Source organism: Sinocyclocheilus anshuiensis, unplaced genomic scaffold, assembly GCF_001515605.1.
Source record: "Sinocyclocheilus anshuiensis isolate Anshui unplaced genomic scaffold, SAMN03320099.WGS_v1.1 scaffold1455, whole genome shotgun sequence".
NCBI lineage: Eukaryota > Metazoa > Chordata > Actinopteri > Cypriniformes > Cyprinidae > Sinocyclocheilus > Sinocyclocheilus anshuiensis.
Window position 1 is genome coordinate 1359642 of NW_015541012.1, and position 19227 is coordinate 1378868.

The 19227-nt window shown below is 36.8% G+C and overlaps 1 protein-coding gene across 1 annotated transcript in view; it reads right to left on the reverse strand.

Annotated features, from left to right (window-relative positions):
• grik4 (glutamate receptor, ionotropic, kainate 4) overlaps positions 1 to 19227 on the reverse strand; it is a 178974-nt gene that overhangs the window by 16318 nt on the left and 143429 nt on the right. The window contains exons 9-11 of the mRNA XM_016488825.1: positions 15819 to 15926; positions 7455 to 7658; positions 1328 to 1441 (exon numbers count right to left, since the gene is read on the reverse strand). Coding sequence (XP_016344311.1) covers positions 1328 to 1441; positions 7455 to 7658; positions 15819 to 15926 — 426 coding nt within the window. The remainder of the gene's footprint in view (positions 1 to 1327; positions 1442 to 7454; positions 7659 to 15818; positions 15927 to 19227) is intronic.

A 19227-nucleotide genomic window follows, 5' to 3' on the forward strand; every position in this document is an offset into this window, starting at 1 on the left:
GGGGGTGGGGGGGGGGGGGGCTTTTTGTTTTTCAATTTTCTTACATTTTTAGATTTAAGGGAATAAAGAAAAAGAAGGAAGAACAGTAAAAGAACAAGACTTTTTATAATCAGTTTGAACAATTTTGAACTAAAGTTTGTAATTTAAAATATGAATAAGAGTAAATGTGTGCATTATTTTTTGAAAACACAAAACAACAAAAAACAGTGTCCCATTCAGTTATGAATTACGTCCAATATAATCCATGTTCAATTCAAAACAGCAACATTTGTTAAAAAAGTCCAATAATTTGCATCACAGGATATTATTGGTTGTTTAACAGTTGTCAGATATTAAATATTTAGCTACTTACATCTTACCTCACACTTAACATCTTCACTAAATGTTAAAATCTGAAGCGTTGTGTTAGAATTCATCTTCGGCTTCTGTGAACAGTAACAATCCATCTTCTTTGATTTGATTGGACGTCTCAGTCATTGTGACACTAATAAGTGCTGTTAAGACCGCTGAGGCAGAGCAGCCAACTTTTTGTCATCCTAACTACAGACAGCATCATTATGAAATATTGGGTGGGGGGGGGCATTTGGCCATTTCAAATGGGGGGGGATTCTATGGCAGTTACGGTTCTACAAAATAATGTGCATCCTTAAGCTAGGTTCAAAGCCATATTGTGTTTGCATGCCGTAGTTCAAAAATCTGCTAGACAGGTGCTCTTTCTCAGTTAACAGCACACCTGGTGTTACTGATTACCCCAACTGCTCTCAACCAATGAAGACGCACACAGGAGTAACTATTACAGCACGAACAGAGTGGGGGGGCTGATGATGTGTTTGTGTAAGTGAGTGTGTGTGTTTGTGTAAATGCCCTACCGGGACACCACATTAATGTTTGCACACGCTGCACCGAGTGGCTTAATCTGGCATTTAGCCAACAGAGAGACCAGCATGTCACCTTGGGTTTGGGGAGGGGCTTTGATTAATGGCGCACAGGCCTTTAAAAATAAAAGAGCTATTGGATTTTCAGTGTTGCTGTGTGCAAGAGCTCGGGGTGTTATAGGTGTGAATTAGATACAAGTCACAATAAGGAGAATTTGAAATTGGGAAGGAAAGCACTACATTTATCAGCTTTTCACACCACAGCACACCATCTGCTAGAGCAAGGTGATGCTCAGATCTCTCTGCCCCAAAGTATTTCTCTATTTATTTCCCACGCACTCTCTCTCCGGCCATTAGAGGTTGCCGATTGTTGAGGGTTGTTGATCTTTAATGCTGCAAGGTTGGGAATGGTTCGGGAGTCTCGAGCTGCAGCGGGTGGAGGAGGAACTTACTATGTGCACTCGGTACATGATGCTGATCCCCAGAGTCATGAAGGGTTTGGAGAAATCAATGACCTTCTCCCTCTCAGCCGTGATGGTCAGGGCGGCCACAGCCAGGTCAGCCTTCTGAAACACATGCACAATAACAGCAGCCATTAGTACGGGTCTGGATAAAAAGGTACAAAAAAATGGAGCCAGACTAACCAGACTAAGGTGGTTTATACATGGTTTCTTGCTGGTTCAAGAAAGGGGGCAACTGGCCCCTCAGCTATTTAGGCTAAGTGAATTTATACTTAATTATCAACAGTGTTGTTATTGTTAACTAAAAGTAAAACAAATAGTTTTTGTGAATTAAAATAAAGCTTAAATAAAATAAAGTATAAGTATTAGATGAAAAACTTAAACTTAAAAAGTTAAATGTTGAAGTATTAAAGTTACTAAAAATAAGGCTAAAAAAGACAAAATGACTAAAACTAAAAGAAAAATAGAAAATATTAAAACAATTGCTAATTCAAAATATTAATAAATACTATAATATTATATAAATTACACAAAACAATGCTTATTGTCAAATGGAATTATAAAATTCAAAATGTATTTATATAAATGATTACAATTAAATTTAAATATTAGATGAAAACCTTAAAGTTAAAATGACTAAAATTTAAACTGAAGTAACTAAAGTAAAAAAAACCCAAAAATAATAATGATGAAAGCACATAACAAAATCACTGACACTTAAACTAAAATGAAGTAAAATAAAAACTAAAATAAAAAGTTTTATAATTATAATATAAATATTACAACACAGAAAAATAAAACTGTCATCATCTACCTAGCCTTGTCACCAATGAAATAGGTAAAAAGTGTTTGTTTCTTTTCTCTCCAAAAGCACAAATTTCCACTGGACCCCCCTCAAAATCATGACACCCCTGTAGTCCATCTTAGTTAAGCTGATTTGAGCATGTAGACCATCTGAAACCAGCAACAAACCAGCTTAACCACCTTAAGCTGCCATGACCTGTCATTTTACACCTGGAAACAACTGCTTCCAGTCCAAATACCTGTATCTTGGTGAATACTGAAGGGCAAAGCTGAGTTGTTGTTGTGTGTGTGTGTGTGTGTGATGGAACATGAACACAGAAACTGTCACGACAAATCACTTGACACAGCATCCAGTGCTGCCGAGCATGATGCTGCGGCTGGATCCCACTAATCAAACAACACCGAAAAGTGCATCTGCAATGGATTTTACGGTCCTGCGGGACACACTCTTACCCTCCACTGCTCTTTGTCCTCTCCAGGAGGAATGATGGGATATTGGAGCTGTGCTGTAAATGAGAGAGAATCTCTGGACAGCAGATACCAGTTACAATGTGATGTTTTATCCTCTAACCTGAACCCCTTGAAAGTGACAGGAGAGGCTTGTTAACTCTGAGAGCCGAATTAGGAACTTTAGGCACATTTCAAGATAAGAGAAGTATCATTAAGATACCATTATAGTATAAGTTATGTTTATTTTCATATATATATATTTTTTTATTTTCAAACTGCTTTGTCAAGCCAACATAAATTTTGTCTTGACAAAACGTTCCTAGTTTTAATTAAATTTTTTGGAAATTTTGGTGTGTATTTTTGTTATTGTTTTTTTTTTTCTGTCTATATAGTTTTTATCAATTTTTATCTTGGTTTTAGTCATTGTAAGCCAAAATAATATACTTTTTAAAAAAACATTTTATTAAAAAATATTTAAATATTTTATTAAAGTTTATTTTAATTCAAGTAACAATGTTTTTTAATGGTTTTAGTTTTAGTTAACTAATGGCCCTGCAACAGTCTGCTCACCTGATTATAAAGCCAGTTATGTCGTTATCTTGCCATGTACAGTACTTCACCATATCAAAAGAGACTGTGGTGCGGGAAGATGAACTCTCGCACGTTCCCTGAAGATTGCTTCCACAATAACAGCTTGCAGATGCACTAATCTTCAAGTGCTCTCCATAGTTCAACTGTGGCCCACAGCTCTTCAACTCATGCACACTTCACTTCACACAACAAAACATCACGCTGACACACAAACAAGGAAATTACGTGGTCCCTGCTGAACAGAAATCCCTCAAACAGATGTCCTCCATAACAAAAACAAGGACAATAACTGCAGCTCAAATATTTGACATCTCGTTACGTATTAATATTGATGACTGGACTGCACAGAGAGGAAAATTATGAGACAGAGACTCTAAATAATAAATAATGCAGTATGATATTCTTCCTGCGCTCCATCCTCCCCTTCAGCTTTGACTCAATCAAAAAGTGATGCCCCCAAAAATGAGAGAAGGCGGCAATGTTAACTCTATCTCTACTGAATAATACATTGATGTAAGTTCCCAGTGTGACATTTCAAATTCCCTCTGAGGCTTATTCTTCATCTGCCGCTAGAGAAAACCCTGACAGCTCGGCTGCTTCGCTACCTTTGTGTACTATTGCACTGCCTTTAGTTTTACAAGAGTTTATAGAACATTAGAAAGCATGACCAAGACCCCCTTTGGGATCAGGAGTCCATATTTCAGGACAAAAGTGAGCTGCTTTTGTGCAAATTCCCATCCACCAGCAAAATGTATTATATTATTATTAAACATTATAAATTCTAATATTAATAGAAGAAAGATATTGGTATTGTATTTGCTACCGCATTTATCAACACATAACCATCAAAATACATCAATTAAACATAATTTTAAACTTTGATTTGACCATTAATATCTTAAGATTAATTTTTCTTGAGCTATAGATTGCATTCAGCATGTAAATAGATATGCTGGCCAAAAACAAAATGAAACAAAACAAAAAAAACAAAAATCAAAACAAACCAAAACAAAAAAATCAAAAACAAATTAATTGATCATTAATTATTTTAAATGTTAAAAAGTCACTCGTATACAGTACCAACTGTTAATATACTTTAATAAGGGAAATAAAATGTTATATTACAAATGCAAGCATGAGAAAAACACAAAAACTGAACAAATAAATAATGTAGCGTCTGGACCAATCAAACACACAATATATATTTTGTTAGCTATATTTAACAAATACTCTGTAACACCCCTCAGTTAACAAGCCATATGAGGAACTATGGACCCTTCCCCCGAAATGCGTAACACCGCAGGAGGGCAGAACAGGCCTCTGGTTCCATGGCAACCAACGCTGATATCACTGGGTTTATTGCCTAGAGGAATGCGAAGCAGGGAAAATCACTGCATGTGACAGTTGACCCTGAGAGGTCAGCTAAATATCTACAGCGGATCTAAATATTTATAATTAATTATAACTAGTTATGATTAATTATTCATATTTCCCCATGCGCTGATTCGCTACAATAAATAATCTGATGCACTGCATCATAGTGAAACATAACATTGTTTTTTTTTGTCAACAAAAAAAAGAAGCATTTCAAGCATTCCTGTGGTTTTCAGCCCAAATAAAAATATAAATATTGTATAGTAATTGTACTATTGTTATATAAAATAATGACAATAATAATAATAATAATAACTCTTATTATAATGCACATACAGTTTTATGGCCAGTAAAAAAAATATAGCTGGTAAATTTTCTCAAGTCACCATCCATTAGCAGACGTGGCAAAATGTTAGCTTGTACTTAATTCAATATTTGTTACATTCAAACACAACTGTGAAAATATCTGTAGTCTTTGTTCATATGCAAATCTACACCCATGTTTTTATGCAATAAATAACAGGATAAAGGTCCCTCATGGGATCCAAGAGGCATAGAGAGGCTGTCAGGACCCATGAGCTGATTCGCTACAATAAATAATCTGATGCACTGCATCATAGTGAAACATAACATTGTTTTTTTTTTGTCAACAAAAAAAAGAAGCATTTCAAGCATTCCTGTGGTTTTCAGCCCAAATAAAAATATAAATATTGTATAGTAATTGTACTATTGTTATATAAAATAATGACAATAATAATAATAATAATAACTCTTATTATAATGCACATACAGTTTTATGGCCAGTAAAAAAAATATAGCTGGTAAATTTTCTCAAGTCACCATCCATTAGCAGACGTGGCAAAATGTTAGCTTGTACTTCATTCAATATTTGTTACATTCAAACACAACTGTGAAAATATCTGTAGTCTTTGTTCATATGCAAATCTACACCCATGTTTTTATGCAATAAATAACAGGATAAAGGTCCCTCATGGGATCCAAGAGGCATAGAGAGGCTGTCAGGACGCCTCCTTCAGTTGCCCCTCATTACCCCCTCTACTGTCTACAGACACTATAGCGCGTGGGATGCAATTAGACTCATTGGCTACTCTCAAGGTCAGCTATATAGAGCATACTTTGAGGGAACAAATTGAGACAATAATAAGATTAGGCACTTCTTTCTTTATTTCACTAATGGCTTTGCCCTCCATTAGCTTGTGGAATTAAGACGGATAACTTCTCAAAGCCTCTCCGATTTTGTTTGCGAGAACATAGGCTGCGGAGAAATGTTCTGGTTTATGACCCTTTCCTCTGGAAATATATGAATATTGCCTGCCGTGGCCTTTTTGTTAATTTCCAAAAATTTACTTAGCTCCCTGCGGTGTCTGCCAAAAAACGGACGAATAAATCAGCAGCACGCCATATTGCTGCAACTGTTTTGAAATAAATAACATGTCCGCTGAAAAGGGCAAGTGTTCGGAACTAAACAGAATTTGAGGCATGCAAGATTTCCATCTCATCAACGGGATGTTAGTGGCTGTCAGAATGTGACTAATACTCTTCACGCTTCACCGTATCTTTTGAAACGCATTTGTGTGTGTCTGTTATGGGATCAAATGGGCTAATTGAAATTCATTAGGACAAGGAACCTGTAACTGGGTTGGAGGCATAAACATGAATATTGTTGGTTAATCTGCATTACCTGTGTGGAAGCAAGTAAAACAACTTTTAGACTAGCTTTAAGGCTTCCTTCCTTTAATGAATTATTGAAATGAGCATTTGAGAATGAATAATTCTAGGCTAAAACAAGAGGAAGCAGATCTTTTCATGCTACTTATCCTGAACAGCAGAAGTGGTGTGCTTTGAATGAAATTCATAATACATGGGAATGGCTGTTCTAGAAGCCAGTATAACTAGGGGTTAAACTGGAATTTTGGAGTAGAGGAAGCATAAAATCTGGCAGTTATTCTGTTTCCCCAAGTAAGATATGACAAGCTACTAGACAAACAAACTGTTTGTAAAACAATAACGTTTTATCCCCCTTCCTCAACAAAGCCATTCTGCTGACTGAAACAACTTTTTATGAATAGTGTATATAGTGCCTGATTAGAAATGACAACTTTCTATTTACAAAATAATCCTGAAAATAGTATCATAGTTTCCACAAAAATATTAAGCAGCACAACTGTTTTCAACATTGATAATAATAAGAAATGGTTCTTGAGCACCAAATAAGCACATTAGAATGATTTCTGAAGGAAATTCAGCTTTGCCATCACAGAATTTTCATTTTATTCATTCATATTAAATTGTATTAATATTTTACAATATTACTGTTTTGCTGGGTTTTTGACTAAATAAAAGCAGTCTAGGTTCATTAAATCATTAAAATATCATTAAAATCATTCAAAATCACTCAAAATCATTAAAATATATTACAGACCACAAACTTTTGAACGGTAGTGTGTGTATTTTAAATTACATTTCACATTACTAAAGCTAAAAATTGTCAGCTTAAACGATTATAGCTTTTTCAATTAGCCGTTGATTAGCAAGCTAACATTTTAGCCTATTTTAGCTTTTCAAGTTACCCATAACATATTATTACATGCACACATTTTAAATTACATATCACATCAAATTAAAGAATTTCCCCTAACTTGCCTTTTAAATTACACATCGCATTATATTCCAGAAGCTAAAAATGGTCACATTGAACATTTTCCTTTCTTTGTATCTTCAGTTGGCAAGCTAACAGCTTTGTCTACTAGCTAACGTATAGCAAGAATTCACAATACCAGTAATGACCAGGCGGCAAAGAAAGGGGGATAATACATGACACCGGAATGCCATTCTGTCCCAATTTAACTAAAACATATTCCCTTGTGACGTCACTCACCCTGCTGATGAGCTCTCCCACCATGCCTGTCCAGGTGCCATTGGTGCCTGACACTCCATACACGCCGTCCCCAACAAGCCGAATGCGGTACTTGAACTTCAGGATATCTGCCAACTCCTTCAGCATGTCCACGCAGAAGCCTTCGTAACGCTCATTCCCTTCTAGTTCCTGGTGATTGGCTCTCAGCATTACATATGGATTCTCCTGTAAAGATATCATTGCCATTACTGTCGGCACTCACATCTCAACACACTCTCGGAGCACTTCTATATTTGTGTGACAAATGATTGTTTGTTTCATTGTTTCATGATGTGTTTCCATCTAAACTTGTGAATTTAAAATGTGAAAAATTGGAACATCGCACCGTTTCTATGCCATGTGCTCAAGAGAACAAAATCGAATTAAAATCAAATCATAATGGAAGTTGATACAACTGGGGAAGACACTGGAGCTCTTTTTTCCTACATAAGAAATTACTTGCACCTCAGAGTGTGCAGATGAAACGCAATAACAAACGCTGTCATGTTATCTTGCGTTTGGAGGCGGATGCCTGATGTTTGGGAACGCAATCGTGTGAGACAGTTCTGAGATGTAATTATACCAAACTTTGGTTTAGACATTTCAGAATGACTAAACCAACATTTAAGATGGTGTGCAATAAGATTTGTCCACTGGTTAGTCCAGTTATCAACTAAATGATTTGCAAAGCCACATGAGGTTTTTGTTACGCATTAAAGGGGTCCTATTATGCTCTTTTACAAAGTCTTGATTTTGTTTTGGGGGTGTACTAGAACAGGGGCCCGTTCTTCGTACGTCGCTTATTACATCCGAGATGAAACGTCACATCCAAGATGATATGATCGAGCTAATCAGGATCTGGCTAATTCGGTTCTTTGAACGCACCTGTTGTTGATGATTAGTATGGCTGGATTGAGTTATCTGAGATAATTGCGCGTTCATGGGTTGGTTTAAAAGGGGCTATGTATCGATACTCAAAACCACAATCAGCAGTGCAGCGATTGGCTGGCGGCAAGACAGCAACGTAATGACATCATAATTAAAAAAATCCAGCTAACTGAGTTAGCGACGTACGAAGAACGGGCCCCAGGTTCTCATACTAGGTTGTTCGAAAAACACATTATTGTTCACATATTTGACATTATTACAACACCTCTCTCCCCAGTCTGGCATGAACGGCTTGAATAGTTTCTGTAGTTTTGGAAAAGTGATTTCTGTTAAATAAAATATCTCCTTTTGAAGTGGACTTTGAGCTTTGTAACTTTGCATATCTTTTTTATGCTCAAACAGCAACATTACAGACTAACTAAAGTTGAAAAACTGAAAAAGCATAATAGGACCCCTTTAAGAAATTTATTCTGTAAATGTATTTCCATTGTAGTTTATACGCATGTCTTCGTACTGGATAAAAATAATGATCCGCCTCAGTTTAACACATTTTATGCACATTTTATGATTTTATGCACATCTTGACATTTCCATCCAGTGGTTTTAAAGCAATATTTTAACGTGATATAAGTTTGCATAAAAATACATGGATGAAAGCTTAGCAACAGTTTGGACACATAATGACTAATGTGAGCCCACACCACAAGACCAAGTTCCTAATTTATGGTTTGTTTTCTCATGCTGCCCAAAGACTAAAAAGATTTATTAGGCAATCTGTGGTCAAAATAAAGGTTCCGTAAACATTTCATCCTGCATTCTTTCAATAAACACTCACTGTGCCCACCGTTATACATTGGGATATTTTTACTGCCATTTTCAAACACTTTGCACAAATTGAACAGAACATTGCTACATTGGACATAAATAGACACTACAGAATGAAACCAGCCATATAAGAAGTTTTTTTGTATAACTGAAAAAAAAAAATCACTTTGTCTGATGTGTTGCAGTAAGACAGACACTAAAATAGGTCTGTTGTACTTATGATTTGTTTAGCGCATACTGGTTGACTGAAAAGAGTGTTTCATTTTCACCAGTAAATCTGACTTGCTCCACTTGATGCTTTGAGCGGCAATCTGAAGAGCTGAGGAGACTTTTCAGCCTTTCGCATCGCCATGGCAACATTTTCTTCTTCTTTTTTTTTTACCTGCTTGTCTGGTCCTGCATCCTTGATTTTTGATGTGCCCAGTGTCCACGCTCCAGCTGGCCTGAGTATAGCAGCAGCTGGGTCTTGCGGCCTGTCAGACGAGGGGGAACATCAATGGACATGTTCCGACACTTCAAATAAACCTGAACCCTATTAATACGAGCCGCTCATATGCATCCAAATAACACGGTAACTGTCCTTTCACCTCATTTGTATGTCCATAAAAGCTGCACGCTGTATTTGCAGATGGATGTGCGCACCTTGGACCTGTCGGAGCAAACAGCGAAATCCCACATTGCCATGGCACAAAGAAGAACCGCTTTGGCCCAGAGTCTGACACTCTATAAATGCAAATCCTTCCATTTTGTTCATTAATTTGTTGAATCATCCATGCATGTTACCGTAATGCCCCGCACTGACACCGCTGCGGTGGTTATGCAGAAAAGCACAATATAAATGCTAATTTTCATCGCTTACAGCCTGCTGGAGGCACTCAAGTATTGCAGCTGGACACTTTCTCTCAACTAGGCTTATTAAAGAGTAGCATTTCAGGGATGGTTTCAAAGAAAGAAAGATAGCTAATAAACAAACCTTCTGGATTCAATTAATAGGTCTATGCACTGGGAGAGAGAAGTCATCAACGGCTTCGGGTCATTACATGTGGCCCGTAATGGCCAACTAGCCTCTGGTCTGATTGATGATTAAGTCAAAGAAAAGGGAATGATTACACATTCATACTTAATTATCTATTATAAGCAGAATCTATGAAAAGACAGAGGAAAAGAAATCGAGGAAGAGGAGGGAAGTAACCTGTGCACACACTGGATTTATTGCCATCATCCTTACGAAAATTAAACCATGGTTTTATTATAGTAAAAATGTAGTAACCATGTTTTTTTTTTTTTGCGTATTGATTACCATTTGTGTAACCACAGTTTTACTACAAATACCACGGTTAAACTATGGTTAGTGCAGCAAAATCATGGTAAATTTGTGGTTACCATGGTTTAACTATGGTAACCATGGTTTTTATTTTATTTTATTTGAAGTAAAACCATGGTTCATTTCTGTATGGGCAATATCAGAAATGGAGCTCTGGCACCAGTCAATTACATCAATCACGTCAAATTAAACATTTTCCATTCTTTGTTTTAAGTTAACAAGCATTCCTTTGTTTTCCAGTCCTCAGAAGCTATAAAATTGCATTAAACATTTTTCTTTTGTGCATTTTTTTTTACAGCTAAGCCTACCTTATCCTTTTAGATTACATTTCCAGTAATATTACAGAAGCTATAAAAATGTAACCAGATTGTTTTCAGCCGTTAGCAAGCTAACAGCTTAGATGAGTCACTTAAATTACATATAACTTTACCATTTAACATAGCATCACCAAAGCCAAAAATGATCAAATAAAACATATCTGCTTTCATTGTTTTCAGTTAACCTTCAGTTAGCAAGCTAACATCTTAACCTTTGAAATTACATATCACGTTACAGTAACTAAAAATTATCAATAAATTAAACTGATAAATCAACTCCTTTTGTCAGCTAGCTTCAAGTCTAATTGATGCTTGAGTGACACAAAACAGAGCGACCACATATTTACGTATAATAATCTATTGTTAGCAAAGCCTATGAAAAGAGGGAGGAAGCAATTGAGGAAGAGGAGTGAGGTTAACTGTGAACACACAGGAGCGGTCCTGGCGTATCGCCATCAATCTCAGGAATGGAGCTCGGGCATCAATCAACTGAGTGAGTGCTGTTATCAGGCCAAGCAATCCTTTCTTCCGAGCATGAATGGTTCCATAAAATCTGCGGGTCACATCAGAGAAAGAAACTTTCCCTTTAATAGCGCAGACAGTGAGATTAAGGGCACTTTGAGTGTCAAGTCTGCCAAATGCAACATTCCTCAGCAGTCTGGGATCTGCAGCAGATTTGATTCTATTTGTTTTCTTGGAAGGCTGTCAGCTGATGAAATAAATTTTACAAATATAGCATGGCGGCAGTCCGGTTTGGTGCGTTTGAAAAGCAAACACATTAATGTCAATCTTACTTCAGATCAAATCTCAAAGCTTTTTGTTCAGAAGGTGAGGAAAAATTGGATTTGTGTGTTAGCATTTCTCAGACGTTCTCAAAAAACATGAGGGAGTGGTAACTGACTGGTCCCCTACTCTCTCTTTGATTCATATATGCCTCCCATTTTTTATGGCTTACAGGGGGTGAATGGCACTGAAGATAGTCCAGACAGAACCAGCTCTGCCTGATAGCGGACTGAGAGACAGAAATTGGTCACAGAGGCAGAACATTACATGAAGATAGTGCCTCACATTTGATATTTATGAACATTTCCAATTGCTCTGTGAATAAAGGCTATCTGCCTCTTCTTGTACACAATAAAGTTGTCTGTCCACTGAAGGTGGCATGCCTGAGGTTTCATCGTGAAATTGCTTCTGCAGTTGTATTTCTCCATGTTTTCAGAAAGAGCACTTTATCGCCATCATTGATTGCAGTGAGCGTGAATTCAGCTGCTGAATGTGAGGACTCTCTTTTCTTTGAGAAGATGCAGTAATACAGTATCCAATCCATGTCAAATTATTGTCTTCTGATATTGCACCTATACAGATTAATAATACTTTGCTTTTTCTTTAAGATGGGTTCTCAGAGACAATTCGGGACGGTAAAGGCTCACATGACTTTTCTCAGTGATTCCATTCAAGCATGATGTGGCATTTTGAAAAACACTGCAGATAGCATCACAGAAAGGCGATTTTATAGAGTGAACGGAATGTGAACCCAGTTTCAAAGGCAAAACAATATGTATTTGAGCTTAGAAAAGAAAAAAGGTCCTGACAACGGCTTTATCTGAGAAAGCAAGCAGTTGTTGAAGGGAAAACATATCAAACCGAATCAAATGACAGCACACAAAAGTTGAAAAATTATTAAACACAAATAAAACAGCAGTGTCTTGTATTTGCACACACTGTCTGTGTTGTTTTAGTATTTGACTCACTGAGGGAATTATGCAAATCCGGCAATAACTGTGTCAAACAGAGCAAACCCAAAAGCTCTTATAGTGCCTGGTTGAGTGCAGCGGGAGGTATGTGAAAAGCAGTGGTACAACTGTGAATTCACCTCCGGCCCCATTGCCCACTGGTCGACTACACACCAGTAATGATTACGAAGGGACTGTGGCCAATTGTAACACATGAATTTCTACAAGTTAGCATTTAGTATGCCCTCACTGAAGTTCTCTCTGCGAAAAAGAGTGTGCTAAATAAATATAAAGTTATATATAGTTTTATATAAAGTATATTTCTATAAAAACAGTTAAAATATACTAATGCCTAATGAACATCTGTAATCAAAGCAATAGGAGTAGATTGAAATATAATGTTATAATCACTTTTCACGATTAGTTAATCCCAGCAGCTATGATGGTAAAAACATAGTAAAAGTTTTTAAAAGAGTACATGTAATACTTATTCATATGCAAAGATGTCAGCCAATCATAGCAGTGTCCGTTTACATTTACAAGTCTTAAAGGAGATCCTCCCATTTAAACAAAGTTTTTAAATCAGAGGGCTGAAATCAGCATAGAAATGTATTTCTAAATTACGGCAGTTTTGTAATTATCCTACAAACATTATAAGGACTTCAGAAAGCTTTATAAAATATTTAATGACTCATTTAAGCACACATTATTCCTCGCAGTTAAGTTCAGAAATTAATCAGCAATATTAATGAGTATTAAAGGAGTAATATTACTCTGAGAAGTTCTCTAATACATAACGAGTTAAAGTGAGTTAATATTGTATCATATATTAAATTGGATATTATATCTTTACCAAGTCTGCCAATTGCCACACAAACCAGTCAATCAATGGCAGAGTAACACAGTTTTTTCTCAATCAAAGGCTGTGAGTTATGAAAAGCAGAGTAAAAAAAAAAAGTTACAAACAAACATGAGTTATTTGCTTTCTCAATGAAGCACTAAAGCTCCGGCTCCTTCTGCGCATGATACAATGCCAAAGGCATCAATACCAACTACAAAACCCCACAGAACAGTTTGTACAGTTTAGACAGCTTTACCACTACAAGCCAAACCAGATCTAATATACTGTCTATCCTTACAAAAATGTTTGATCTAGCCCATTTCAACAGGGTAAAATTCAATCTGTGTGTTTGTGTGTGTGCTTTAACTCCTGCGATGACAAAAGCTCACAGCAGTAATGAAAACGCTGGTGGAGTGGTCCACAGGTGCTGAGTTCTGCAGCATGTTTTCAACTGTGCTGCGTTTACCGAGATAAAGCAGACTTTGCAATCAGCCTGTGATGAATGGGCCATGCTAGAGCTGAAATTGCTCTTCGGTGGCTCTTTAATGCAGCCAAAGTCTTTGTATATCTTTAAAGAGGAATAAACACACAGTGCAAACTTCTCCCCAGTTCTCCCAGCTGCAACATCATCAAGCACATTAACAATAAAAGATCTGAGAGAAACTAATCGCTCCACCTGTATTCCACTCCTTCCTTTAGTGAAACACACACACACCTCCCCGACATAATCATCTCTATTTCACTTACAGTACTGCACAGCAGTTTTTCATAAACCTGCTGAAAACACCAGCATACACTCTAAAAAATGCTGGGTTAAATATAACCCAGCGCTGGGTTAAAAAGGGACAAACCCAGCTATTGGGTTGTTTTGACCCAGCGGTTGGGATGTTTTGACCCCAACCGCTGGGTCAAAACAACCCAATAGTTGGGCTAAAACAACCCAATGGCTGGGTTTGTCCCTTTTTAACCCAGCGCTGGGTTATATTTAACCCAGCATTTTTTAGAGTGTATGTTGTGTTGGAAGCTGGTGTGCTGATGTTCCCACCAGGGTTTTCAACAAGCTTTAACGAGTTAAATTGTGACGTATATCCAAGTGAAACAGCTTCTCGAATAAGAAAAACTTTGGGGTGGGGCTCGATTTTGTCCATCAGGAATTGACTGGATCATTGGATCGATGACGCTGAGAGAGGAGGGGAAGTTACTGTTTTACTGTAATGATGTGCATGGATAAATAATTTAGAACAAACACCGAAATGCTTCCATTATAAATATAAATTGTCCATTTTGATTTAATGGAAAGGGAAAGGAAAGGACCTTTAGGTTACAAGTCTGACTCTCTAACCATTAGGCCATGACTGCCCCTAATGGTGACTAAGCTCAGATGATGCCATTTGTGGCATAATGCTGATTACCACAAAAATTAATCTTCTCTCTGAGGCTCCGGCTTCTTCTGCACATGATATAAACTTTTTCTTAAAAAAAAAAGAAAAAGAAAAAAGAAAAAAATCTGGTTTACAGGCACTTCCAACGGACATGAATAGCTCCAATCTATAAACATTAAAATACTCAGTGTTTCAATAGTATAGCCACAACATGATGTTAACTGTGAAAAAAAAATCACTTAACCTGTTTCTGTGTAATGTTAAAGCCAATTTTACTACTTGGCAACGTAACATCTAAATCCCAAACAAACATAAAAATAATGAGAACAACTTTACAGCTCAAAGCAATTACAAAAATAATACTCAAAATAAGTTTAACCAAAATAATTAATGTAAGTGCTTTTATAAAATGCATCATGCAGTTCAAACTGCATGACTGTGCTTGTCTTTTCAGCAGTTCTTCATGCTTATCATACCTTTCATCAGGTGTAAATTGAACTAAAGAAGATTTCTCCATCTGTCCTCAACAAGGCTGCTTTAAACCAGTTATTTATGGGCTTTCGAGCACTTCATTTACCTTGCACGGCCCCTCTTCATTCGCAGTCTCTTTATTCCTCTCTCTTTTCTAGTGAGAGATGACCTAGCCAGATATGGGACATCTGGCCTAAGGCTGCGGAGAACCTCTTTTTTTCTCATCACTATACAGTGTACGAGAAGATGAGAAAATTGCCTCTAGATAACAGCCTAGCGGATTACATCTTCAATTGGTGGTTGCTGCTCCAGGAAATGCTATCACACGCATACTTGTTAGTTTCCACTCATCTCAGAGGAGAAGAGCCTTTATTTAGATCCGTGCTGAACCCTGAGGTGATCAGAGAATAGACAGAAGCTAAAGTTTCTGGAAGCTAAAGAGAGACTCCTTCAAAAAGGAGCAACCATTTATCCTTTCCAGGGTGTGTGTGTAAATCTCTTGGCTAAATTGGTAGGGTGTGTCCTCTACTGAGGAACCTGGACCAGAGCAGAAGATAGGACTTACCAGGATGGTAGTTATGGTGAGAGTGGTGTTGAATAGTGTGTCTGTCACGTTAAGTGATGGAAGCTTCCTCTCCATGGACAGTCCCTGCTCTGAATGCCACTGACCGATCTGTAGGAGAAACACACTGAGTTAAACTAAGCCTTCAAGCAAACTATGTGGCAGAAGATCCAATGACATAAAAAAGAGCAACCATGAAGCCTTAAAGGGATAGTTCACCCAAAAATTTGATTTCTGTCATCATTTACTTACCTTCAAGTCATTCCAAAGACATTAGACTGTCAAGCTCCCAAAATAACAAAAAAACACAAATGAATCACAAAAGAAGTCCATAAGAAGACCAGTGCATTATATTTCATGTCTTTTGAAACTATACAGTTACTTTGTGTGAGGAACAGACCAAAATTTAATTCGTTATTCATTGAAACTCATAGCTCTAAAATTTCATTTGTGTTTACATATATTCAAATAGGGCACTTCAAAATTCGTGCAGATTTGCAAATAAAATGTTCCATTTAATATTTCAAATGTTGTTTGTTTCTTATAAAATCACTTTTATATGGCTACAGAAGACCTGGAATAATACATAAAGAAATAAAGGCCACATGAGCAGGACTGATTTCCAGGGGCATTTTGTACTTGTGTATGGGCAACTTATTATTATTTTTAATATTGCAATAATGATTAATGATACACAGACAAAACAAGCCAAGAACCATTTATGAATTGAACCATTTATTTATTGCTTTTTACACATTAGAAAATCAAGACTTCACATTCACACATTCTCCATCACTGAAGCGGCCCATGACTCCAGTCTTGCGCGAGTTATGCTCTCTCTCAAAAATCACTGAAACAGAGAATTTGCGAGACTGAGAAAGTGCACTAAACAAAACTCTGGCATTTTCAGCAGTGATTAATCAAAATCCTCTGATTGGCCATTGCATTTTTAAGCAGAAATGTGTACGACAAAATCTGATTTTGCAAACTAATCTAATTGTAATGCCGCAATAAACACACATTTCAGTTTAATTGCAACAGTCATAACAGATTTAGTTAAACTGTGTAGGCACAGTTTTTGCCTCCTCATCTTGAATTTTGGGGGAATTTTAGTTTATTTTGATGGCATTTTTGTCATTTTGAATCATGATATTCCCAGTCATAAACCAGCTAGTTATATAGTTACTAAATCAAGTCAGACGGTGAAGACATAAAAGGGAGAGACATACAGGAGATTAATTATCACCATTTTAATTCTTGAATGAACTATCTCAATGTCAGGCGGAGGAGAATGCGGAAGTGAGCTTGTCGACACACACACACACACACACACACACACACACACACACACACACAGAACAGTCAGAACGCTTTAAAGGAAGTGCCGAAGGGACATGCGCTCAATCAGAGATGCAACAGAATGCATTCATTAACTCAATTACACTCCAATTCTCTGAAGCGAGCCAATGTCCTCATTATCATTCCATTTTGGCTGGCACCCCTCCACTAGACTGCCTATATGGGGGCCACACTGTCTTTAATGGGAGGCTGAGTCTCCACCCAGCACACATGGCAGTCCTAAATCACCCAGCATTTTTATTTTTTATTATAATTACAAAGCGGCATGGTTCACTGGGCCTCCTGCTTGAAGTATTCTGCAGATGTGCTGCTCTATTTATCTTCCCCTCAGTACCTGATCCCTAGTGTTTCCATAGACCCAAATGACACAGGGGAGGATGATGCAGCACTGCGCTGGATCTAAAATTACCCACTCTCTGAGATACGAAAGTGTGAAGGGCCACAAACAGAGGAAAAAGTGAGCAACAGGAAGTTTTTTTTGGTTCAAAGTGAATGTAAGAAGCAAAAATAATGTAGTAGTGTTATTCTAAGGACTTTATGGATGCTGAAGCCACAGAACCAGGAATATTTCTCCAAATCCTGCATGCATGGGGGATCTTGCATGAAACACTCCTAAAAGCAAGGGCAAAATACATCTGCACTAGTTTGACTTTTATGTTGCAAAGGAGAGCTGCTGTTCAAGATTGCACTGATCCTCGTGAGATTGCGAGATGCCGAGGATAATCCATTTGAAAATAGCTCACCATGCTTTCAACTGTAAACCTCAAAGCACACTGCAAAAAATATTTTCTTAATCATTATTTTGGTCTTGTTTTCCACTAAAATATCCCTAAAACAAGATATATTTACTTGAGAAGCAAAACAGATAGAAGATATTAAGACATGCTTCAGATAATTATGGTTAAAATAAAAAAAAAAAAAATTTGACATTGGGATACCAAAAATAAACATAACTCAAGATATATATTCTTTCAAAACAAAACATTTATTGTATATATGTAAATATAATAATATTTAGTTATTATTAAAATCAAATAATTGGCTAATGGGATAACAACAATAAACTTAATATATTCTCTGAAACCAAGGCTTAATATATTAATTATAATAATAATACATAGTTTTGCATCAAGTAGATGTATCTTGTTTAGAGAATAAGGCAAAAAATGTTTTGCAGTGAACACAGTGAGAGATGAAGAAAGGGGAAACTGAGAATGCAAGGACACCCAGAATCACAGATTTCCTCTGAGAATATGATCAAAAGATCCTGCTTTCTATTTCATTCTGTCCTCGCCTCTATGGTAGAGATACCACCTTACTCTCACAAATCAAATCCAGCGTCAGCCAAACAGCCTCGATGGCTCTGTGGAATCAGAAGCACATGGCATGAGCTGAAACAGTCCCTGCTCTGAATGCCACTGACCGATCTGTAGGAGAAACACACTGAGTTAAACTAAGCCTTCAAGCAAACTATGTGGCAGAAGATCCAATGACATAAAAAAGAGCAACCATGAAGCCTTAAAGGGATAGTTCACCCAAAAATTTGATTTCTGTCATCATTTACTTACCTTCAAGTCATTCCAAAGACATTAGACTGTCAAGCTCCCAAAATAACAAAAAAACACAAATGAATCACAAAAGAAGTCCATAAGAAGACCAGTGCATTATATTTCATGTCTTTTGAAACTATACAGTTACTTTGTGTGAGGAACAGACCAAAATTTAATTCGTTATTCATTGAAACTCATAGCTCTAAAATTTCATTTGTGTTTACATATATTCAAATAGGGCACTTCAAAATTCGTGCAGATTTGCAAATAAAATGTTCCATTTAATATTTCAAATGTTGTTTGTTTCTTATAAAATCACTTTTATATGGCTACAGAAGACCTGGAATAATACATAAAGAAATAAAGGCCACATGAGCAGGACTGATTTCCAGGGGCATTTTGTACTTGTGTATGGGCAACTTATTATTATTTTTAATATTGCAATAATGATTAATGATACACAGACAAAACAAGCCAAGAACCATTTATGAATTGAACCATTT